General features: G+C 44.0%; 1 protein-coding gene across 5 annotated transcripts in view; it reads left to right on the forward strand.

Moving 5' to 3' along the window:
- Window positions 1–9300, forward strand: part of KIF19 (kinesin family member 19) — a 51290-nt gene extending 41990 nt beyond the window's left edge. For all 5 annotated transcript variants that reach the window (XM_061615713.1, XM_061615712.1, XM_061615710.1 and 2 more), the window contains 6 exons: window positions 513–667; window positions 4223–4331; window positions 4689–4785; window positions 5174–5574; window positions 6525–6681; window positions 7086–9300. In XM_061615713.1, the coding sequence (XP_061471697.1) occupies window positions 513–667; window positions 4223–4331; window positions 4689–4785; window positions 5174–5574; window positions 6525–6681; window positions 7086–7240 (1074 nt within the window). In that variant the 3' untranslated portion in view covers window positions 7241–9300. The remainder of the gene's footprint in view (window positions 1–512; window positions 668–4222; window positions 4332–4688; window positions 4786–5173; window positions 5575–6524; window positions 6682–7085) is intronic.
- The last annotated feature ends 348 nt before the right edge of the window (window positions 9301–9648 follow it).

Below are 9648 nucleotides of genomic sequence, written 5' to 3' on the forward strand. Positions count from 1 at the left end.
ATAAATCATCCCCTGGACATCATTGTCTGACATATGATGCATACCATTTTGCAGGAAATGCCTAGCTTGGCCTTACTTTATAAAGCAAAACCTTTATGGACCTAGCCAGACCCCTGTTTCACTACACTATCTGGAACAGCCTGACTCAGACTAAACCAATAGGTAGAGGGCTTTTCCAACTTATCCGCCTTGAATGGAATCCAAATCAGAGGCAGCCTTTGTAGTGCATGGCCAACCTCACCCAAAATTTATCCTTGGGCAAATCACTGCATCTGAGTATAATCATCAGAAAGATAAAATAGAAGCCAAAACCCCAGAGAAGCCAAAACCCCAGAGAAGCCAATCAGAGAGCAAAGCTAGGAACTTGTTTCCACATGGTTTAAACTACCAATGCTGTTGACACTTTCCCATTGGGTCATGAACTTCAACTATGAACTTTGGCCAGAGAATGCATTGTTGCAACTGCCTATAACTGCAAGACTATCAAAGCATATGTGCTGTTTGCCCTGCAGGACACTTCTGTGCCAAAGCTCCCCCCACTGCCGGCTGAAAATACCCTGGACTCTGACCAAGAGAGTGTAAGAACACTGGGCTCTGAGTATCAGCAGCTCCCACGGCGGGATTCTCAGAGGGGTATTCTCCCACCCCTAGTTCCAGAGACAGACAGGTAAGATTAATTTGGAAGTGTGTGACATATGGGTTGCAGGAGAGTTGTTCCAAATTGGTTTGTCCTGCACAGTGTATGAAGTGTCTTTGTTTGAGAAGCCTGGATAGTGGATTTCTGCAGTGAAAGGACTACAGGTCCAAAAGATGCTTCAGAAAAAGAGCAAGTTAAGTTGTCATGAACCAGCTTCCCCGCTATAGTCCCAGAACTCAATTCCCAAGCCCAGGGTAATTGATCCTGGCAATGCACAGACCTGTGCCTCCCTTACCAGGGCTGTGTAACCAATGCCAACCCTGCAAGGTAGGTAGTCTGCCACCACCCCTTAAACTGGTCACCTACTCTGGGCCAAGGGGATACCCAAAGTGCCAGAAATAGACCTGCCAAGGATTCTAACAGACAAGAACCAAAGATGCACTCCTTGTCTTGAAGCCTTAGGCGAAATACCCAATATATGGTAGTCTGTGGTCAGTAGCCAAGGTACCAGATTTAGGGCCACACTACTACTGCAATGAACACACACAGGTAAATAAAAAGTAGCTTTATTAAATAGAATATAAGTACACAGATATAGCAGCAAATTGGTTCCTTGAAACCCACACCCCTGAGGGCCAGGTAAAATATACAGAGAGTTACAGTCAGAGAGTTATAGTCACAGACAAAAATAACAAAACCGTCTAGTCCAGTCTATACTTACAAAGAGGTAAACAGCAAAATAACTTCATGGTTCCACATTTCCCCAGATATGTATATGCTGGATAGCAGATGGTAAGATGGAACCTCAGCATCAAGTAACATCATCACATTGAGAAACAAGTACTAAAGTTTGAATTCCATACTTATGGGAAAATGCCCAGCAACAGCCAGGAATTAATTAGCCAATCAGGGGGCTTTCAGATGATGAAGTGCTTCTGGAGTTTTCACACCTAACGGTCACCTACTCCCCAAACCTTCCCAGGCCTATGGCCTTGAATACCAGGCTCCTCTGATAAGGTGTTCTTGCTTGGGCCTAATTAACTAGCTTCAGCTGTGAAAACTGCAAGTCATTGCCTTCAGAGACCCCATTTCAGACAAGATGAAATCGCCACAGTTCCTTGCTTCTGAGCCATTTTAGAAATCAGACGTTCTTGACATGTTCCCCCTTCAAAAAGATGACACCAGAGGTTCAAACACATCTGTTTGATCGTTGGCCAAAACAGGTAGAAAAATAAACCAAAAATAATCAAAAGAAAAAGGACAGCTTAAAATGCTTTAATAAAAATAAATATTTGAATGCATCTCCTAGGTGTGTCAGGCTACTTCTTTGCTTATACCTTTAAAAAGCTATGTTTCAAAAGATTAAGGAAAAAAACCTTAAAAGAGAAAAAAGGACCCATAAAATACCCATAGAAGAAAAAATCTGAAAAGGACTTTAAAAAGCAAATAAAAGATTAAGAAAACTTAAAATAGGGCAGTCCAAAAATCAGGTCCAAAATTTAGAACATAAGTCAACAGGGCCAAAAAAATCAGTCATCTGGAGCATAGGCCTGAGACAAGCTGTCAGCAACAATGTTGTCTTGTCCTTTAATGTGCATGACAGTAAAATCAAAATCTTGCAAAGCCAAACTCCATCTCAACAACTTCTGTTTGGAGTTTTTCATTGTAGAAAACCAACACAATGGTGAATGGTCAGTCTGTAACTGGAAATGTCAGGCCCACAGATAGGGACCCAATCTATTTAAGGCCCAATAGATTGCCAGACATTCCTTCTCAACTAGGGTTGCCAGGTTCCTGGCCTGAGACTGACCCTGTATCTTTAGGAGAAGAGAAGGTCAGCCAGGAGCAGGTGTTCTTGCAACCTTGTAATGAGAAAAACCACAAGGTGGAATTCTCCGTTCCCCCTGCACAACTTTTAAAGATACAGACCTTTTGGTTGCCAGGCCCAGCCTCCAAGAGGTCTTCTGTATCTTTAAAAGTTGTGCAGGAGGAAGGGAGAATTCCACCTTGTGGTTTTTCCCATTACAGTGTTGCAAGAACACCTGCACTTGGCTGACTTTCTCTTCTCCTAAAGATACAGAATCAGTCTCAGGCCCTGAACCTGGCAACCCTACTTATCAAACATTTTTCTTCCTTACCTCTCGATTACATCTTGAATTCCTTTTTTCACCTTTGTGTGAAGGCATCCTGGCTACTCTTCAGAGCAAGTTGAGCAAGCCCTTGAGAATAAATCAACTGGTGAGCAAAGCACCAAACCTGCCACGAAGCAGCTCCATTTCAGAGGAACTGTGCCAGCCTTAATCATCTTAAGCATTTTCCCTTCCTCTTGAAACAGACCCTCATGAGGACCTGTTTCTAGCAGTTTTTCATATTCCTGGAAGGTTGGCGGAATGAGATGAAGCTGGACATGTTCAAGATTGCTCTGAAACCAAGTGCTGATACAATGCTGGATAATCTTGACCAGCTGTTCTTCTGAGTCTATATATTCTTCCTCAGAACTATTTTTCTGCAAACCTGCAGGGCTTAAGTGAAGGGCGTGATCAAGCCCTGAAACAATTGTCTTCAGATGAAGTACTTTACCTACTAATCAGAAGATTCTGGTACTTCAGGATTACTGCATTGATACTTACACTCAGTGCATGCTGAATAAGCTTGATGACAAACTGCTGTTTGCTAAAGGCTGGAGAGTTTCCCCAAAAGGATATAGTCTCCTAAGAAATCTCAACTGTTAAAAACTCTTTTCCATCCAAAGGAAGGCACCAAGATTATCAGTACATAATAGCGTGCAAGCGTTTGAGTTCTCCAGATATCAGACTGATGAAGCATTCTGGAAAATTCAAAAGCTTGCACATGATTTTTGTAACTTTTTTGTTGACCTAATAAAAGTATTTTTCCCAGTGCGGGTTTTGGACTTGTACTTATGGGCCAACACAGCTATCTTTTTGCTTTTTATACACCAAATGTAAATGGCACTTTCTTAAACGAATGATCTCTCCAGCCTGCTACAGCCTAGCTGATAGTGCATCTGTGGCTTATCTCAAGCAGAGGCCCTTCTTGGCCTTTCTGCTCAAGGCTTTTTAACTGGAAATGGAAGGGATTCAACATGAAACTTTTTACAAGCAAACCACATGCCCTGCCAGTGAACTACAACAACATCAACGTAGCTGGCATGTGTAAGTCTATTTTTTCCTAGTGACACAGCAGAACTCGACAACAAGCATAGGTCTGGGAACTCCAGTTTCTGACAGACAGCTGCAGAACAGCAGAAGAGGAAGATTTGCAGTGAAGTGGGGTGATTGCGGCTTAACAATTTCCTGTTTGCACTTTCCCCTGCTGCAACCACCATGTCCTTGCCACTTTCCCCTGCAACACCTCAGTCAGGGGAAACCATAAGGGGAAAGGAGTTATTGACATAAAGAACAGGTAAGAAAAGAGTTAAGCATCCCCCTGTACCTCTCCAAATTCCTCACCCAACACAAACACTGCTCTAAATCTATTCAAGGATTCAGTGTCCACATCAACATGTCTCATGCAGCCCACATCTCAGGCTGTGGTATTAACAGTTACCTTTCTTTCTCTTCTCAGCAGTGAAGCAAGTCAGGTGTTCAAGACCAGTCCTCGGGCCCGGCAGATCAAGAATTCAGCAGTAGCGATGCCACCTCCTATCCATATCAGCTGCATGATCAGTCAAGAGGTGTGGGCCAACAGGGAGGGAGTGGCTTGATATGCAGAGGATGTGTGCCTTCATTCCAAGACTGCATGGGCATTCCTCTGTAACAAGAGATAGTGTTACCTAGTGGGTAACATTCTGCAATGACTTGTTACTTCATAGCACAGCTGCTTTACAGAAGATTATGTTGAGTGGAAAAAGGAAGAGCTTCAGTGACTGAAAGCAAGGGTGATGGTGGTGGAAATCCACATACAGTATATTTCCAAATATGGTGCTGGTAGTGCCATGTGAGAGAGGGGGCAGAAACAACAGGGATGGCTCCAGTGTTTTGGGGAGAGTTGTTCTGTCTTGATTTTGTCCTGCCTCTCTTCTTCTCCACAGTACGTACCCAGAGAGAGTCTGGTAAGCCTGAGTAGCCAACGAAATTCCTCCCCTGACAGCAGTGATCACGGCTCTGATGGCATCTTGCCATGTGGAGGTAAATGTGACCCAGATATCAAAGGGTTAATTGTTTTCCCATCATGCCTTCTCCCTGCTCTCAGTCTTCCTGCTACAAGCTGGTAGCAGCAGAGGGAAACTGCAATTGCCTCAGTGTGGGGAGGCTACCCCAACCAGCTCCTCCATTGTATTGGAGGAATACGTGCAATCATGTCCTTCACCCCTCTCCCACTTTGTGCGATTGAAATGGCAACTGTGTTTCTGTTGCATTCTGGTGTTTCTAAGCCAGCCATCTCTGCTGTCAGGCCATTTGTGTATTCAGGCCAAGGGTATCTAAAAGCTAGGGCAAGGAAGCATAACTTTGAAAATGTACAATGTGGTTAAAAATATGCTTCTACTTTTTTGGCACATACATCCTCCATTGACAGAGCGCAAAAAGATAGCGAGTGGCACTAAGAGCATTGCTGTGAAGGCTGCCCGGCGCCGCTCCCGAGTGCTGGAATATGACCGGCTGACACTGCTGGAGCCGACCAAGGAGCACAGCAGCTTATCCCTGCATTCTCTGAGTGAGAGCGAGGACCCTCTGTGCCGGGAGACCCCAGCCCTCTGCCAGCCAGCCAGCCCCAGCATGCAGCATGCAGTCAGTGAAGACAACCTATCCAGCAGCACCGGTGAAACTGTCCCAGGGAGAAATGGCCCCAGACGCTCCCCTGGACCCTGGCTTCGGGTTAGCAAAAAGGAAAGCAAGAAGCTTCAGAAGAAGGAAGAATCGCTAGAGACCAAGAGAAGGAAGCGAAGGTCACGATCCTTTGAGGTCACCGGTCACAGGGTACGTCTTCAGTATCTCACAACTATAACCAGGTTGAATCAGGGTTCTTTAGCCTTGGATCCCCAGATGTTGTCAGACTACAACTCCCATCAACCCCAACCAGCTTAGTCAATGGCCAAGGATGATGGGAGATATAGGCCAAGAACATCTAGGGACCCAAGGTTGAAGAACAGCATTTAGCCAATTGGAGCAGAATGAGATGCCTCTGGGCTGCTCATCTAAAATTAGTTCTGTGGCAGAGCAACTCCCATAGTGCTGTTTCTGCAAGGATCTGGAGTGTGTGGGCTTTCACTTATAGTCTGCAAGTTGACCAGGTGATCAAAGCTCAGCTTCTTGCTGCTCTTTTCAGTTTCTTCCAGAAAGCCCTTACATGAACCTAGACTTCATTGTGTCACCCAGTACTCCAACCCCTTTGCTCTTTCTTATGAAATCCACACAAGACTTTCACATTTTCCCCCTAAAGTGGGAAGGCTGGTTTGGAAGGCTCACATTTATTAATTTTATTATTTATTTATTATTTGATTTCTATCCTGCCCTTCCTCCCAGGAAGAGCCCAGGGCAGCACATGAAATCCTCCTGCAGCTCTGAGGTTGCAGTCTCCAAAATGCCCAACCAGGCTATTGTCCCTTATTTGTCTCCAATGTCTGTTTTGGGCATGGCAGGTTTGCACACTATCAGCTTAGAGCTATAACACTAAACCAAAAGCACAGAAAAAGTGTACAGGAAGAGTCCTTCCATTAAAAGGAGCACTGTATCCCCATGTTCTAAATCAGAAAACTGTTCTTGTAGAATACATGGCTAGCACAAATGCAAATGATACAGACTGACACTAGATCCTCCCTTTCAAATCTTTCTTGCAAAATGCTCAGTAAAAAATTCGGGTATGGTAAAAGAGATCAACTTACTCACAAAGCATCTTCTCAAACTGTGTCCACCTCTTGCCCCTACAGCTTCCATGTCCAAAGAACAGTGCTGCCCACCATCCACTGGAAAGCAGTTCTGAACACAAGCTAATAGCAGCAGGAGGGACTCACAACACCCGTGGCACTGGAAGAGCTGTTGTGCCGTTGTCCAGAGTGAGGCTTCTGCAGGCCCAGCCATCATCAGGTAGGTGAGGCTAAACAAGCAGAGCTTAGTTGCTCTTAACGTTTGCTCTCCACTGCAGCAAAGTCACCCATGGGTCACAGCAAGGAATTTAGGTGCCAAAGCTTAAGGAAAATGTATGTCCTCTAGTGCACATACGAGATCCCTTATTTTTACTTTGGAGTAATTTAACTGGAATAAATGCCACCCTTAAGCAATCCTCGGGCTTAAGAATTGGGATGTTGCAGAGATGGCACCATTGTATTGAAGGTTGTTGAACTAATGCAAAGGTCAGTGTGATTAATTATCATCATGGAGGAATATGAGCTGAAGGGTCATATAGTTGTCATGCAATCTCTGGTTGGGGTATGGTGATAATACAAACACATATGAGCTCTAATAAATATCTTCTTCTTCTTCCCTTATAGGCCCTACTGAGGTCTCCTCTCTCTCTGTCACCTCCAGCCAAGCTGGAATCTCCAAGAAAACTTTCCAGCCCAGCCAGCGCCCCCCACGCCTGAACTATATCACAGTGAATGGTACCAATCCTCATGGCAAGGATGGCAGGAACTGGAGATGCTAAGAACTGAGGGGACACAAGCAGGTTGAGAAGTGAGCTGCATCTAGTGCTCAGTCAGGTGGCAAAGTGACCAAAGGCACTGTGGGTAGATAGCTTACTGCAGAAATGACCCTAGGGAAGGACAAGGGCTTGCCTGGTTGATTGTTGGTGTTTCCCCCTAAAATCTTTACAGCTCCAAGACTGGGTCCCCCAGAATAAAATAAAATCTCTGGATGGGCATAAATACATCTATCCGCAGTGGCATCTGGCACAGTAACTGGGAGGAACCAGAGGGACCTTTCTCATCAAGCAAGATCTCCATTTTAAATGGAAGCACTTGTGGCTCTGTTGTGCCTTTGTGCTAGAGAACAGAATACCACAGCCTCTATATGACCCCATAAGGGAGATGGGTTACTACAAGTGCTGTGTGTATGCTTATTTTTGCATCACTCTAGTTTAATACAGTTCAGTAAATTTCAGTCTTTTAAACTAGCATCTTTCCAGAACTTCCCTCAGGAGGATAGGGCTCTAGGAATATAAAGAAATGACAGTTGAACCCACACAGCTTCAGTTGTGACCGTGGAAGCAATTATATACACCTGATCTGGTTGACTGTCTCCCAAGAAGGGACAATAGGGCTGCTTGCCAACTGGAAGCCATCCTGGTTACCTGAAGGAATTACACAGGTCTTTGAGATCACACAGAATTTCAAGTGAGCCTGCCATTGGGTTGAATGCCATGAAGTTCTCTTCAACACGAAATAATCATGAGAGTTGGCACATAGTTTTGAAAAATGTGTATGATGGAGGTAACACTGGCTTTTGTATGTCCAACGAGGTGTGGCAAGGTAGGATGGGGGGGAAATAGAACCATACCAACTCCAAAGCGTTTCCAGAGACCATTTCAGCTTCTTGTATTTTTGCTGCCTACACTGGGGTTGCAGGGACTCAAGTTTCATATATTGCTATCTGCTGCAGTCTTTAAGGCCAAGGCTTCCACACAGGCATCGGTTTATAGCAGACCTGCATGGATACACCTTTGGATATTCCCCATGCTATTAAAACAACTTTTCAGAATACAAATCCTTCCAAGGCAGTGGACAAGAAAAATCCAGTCCATTTTAATATCAACATATAAAAAAACTTGTCAGGATCCTTCACACAGGGCATTCTCCAGCTGGAGTGGACTCTAAGATTATCTTCACTTGCCTTCTCTGATCTGAGAAGAGACAAAAAGGGAAAAAAACAGGAAAAATGCAAGATGACAATGACTGGCTGATGGTATCATGTGGGTGCCTCATAAAGTGTGAATCACTATAGTATGGCAGTTCATAGTGTACAAGTACACTCTGGTATTCAGACATATTGCCTTTGATCCTGGAAGCAAGGTATAGCCATTGTGACTAGCCACCACTGAAAGCCTTATTATTTTTTAGTCCACTTACCAGCCACTGACTTTGAAGCAGTCTGCAGTAAAGAAAAATCAACGTACAATAAGCACAATTTCAAATTATTTATGTAAGAAAAATCCAAATATATAAATACACATCCATAATAACCTCCATGAGCTTTATTTAGTCCATTTATAGCCCACTTGAAGCAGTCTACAATTAAGATAAATCAAAATATAAGAAGCACAATTTCAAATGATTTACATTAAGAAAAATCCACATACATAAATACACAATATCCATAATAACCTCCATGAGGTTTAAAGCCACTTAAGGTGGCCATCGCCACATCTTGTGCTAGTGAATTCCATACTATGTGAAGAAGCACTTTTGTCTGTCCCCACCTCCCAACACTATAGTCCTACTCTGAATCCTCCCACCTCCATTTGCAGCTGTATTTGCCATTTAAAAGGGGTGGAAGGGACCCAGTCATGAGTCTCCTGCCATCTTGTTTTGTTGGCAAAGTATATTATGTGACCAAAGCAAATGGGAGGTAACTTGATTCTTATTCATTAATGTTCTTTAATCAGGAGCATGATTAAAAGATTGGGTTCTATACCCTTTTATGTATGGCTATGGAAGATGAGGAATCTAATCTGTACAAAGGATTATTTATTGCAGAGGTGGGAATCATTTGCAATCTGCCATGCTGGATCCTTAGATCCCACTCTTCTAGCAGGCCACTGGGTAGGACTGCTCACCTGTCAATCATTGTACATCAGATTACCCATTTTTTCTGTGACAACCATTCAAGTACTTGGAGAGGGCTATCGTATCTCCCCAGTCTTTTCTACTCGAGGCTAAACATGCCCAGTTCTTTCAGTCTCTTCTTATAGTACTTTGTTTCCAGTCCCCTAATCATCCTTGTTGCTCTGCTCTGAACCCGTTTCAGTTTGTCTGCATCCTTCTTGAAGTGTGGTGTCCAGAACTGGGCACAGTACTCAAGATGAGGCCTAACCAGTGCCAAATACAATCCAATGCT

The sequence above is a fragment of the Rhineura floridana genome, chromosome 3, assembly GCF_030035675.1.
Source record: "Rhineura floridana isolate rRhiFlo1 chromosome 3, rRhiFlo1.hap2, whole genome shotgun sequence".
Taxonomy (NCBI): domain Eukaryota; kingdom Metazoa; phylum Chordata; class Lepidosauria; order Squamata; family Rhineuridae; genus Rhineura; species Rhineura floridana.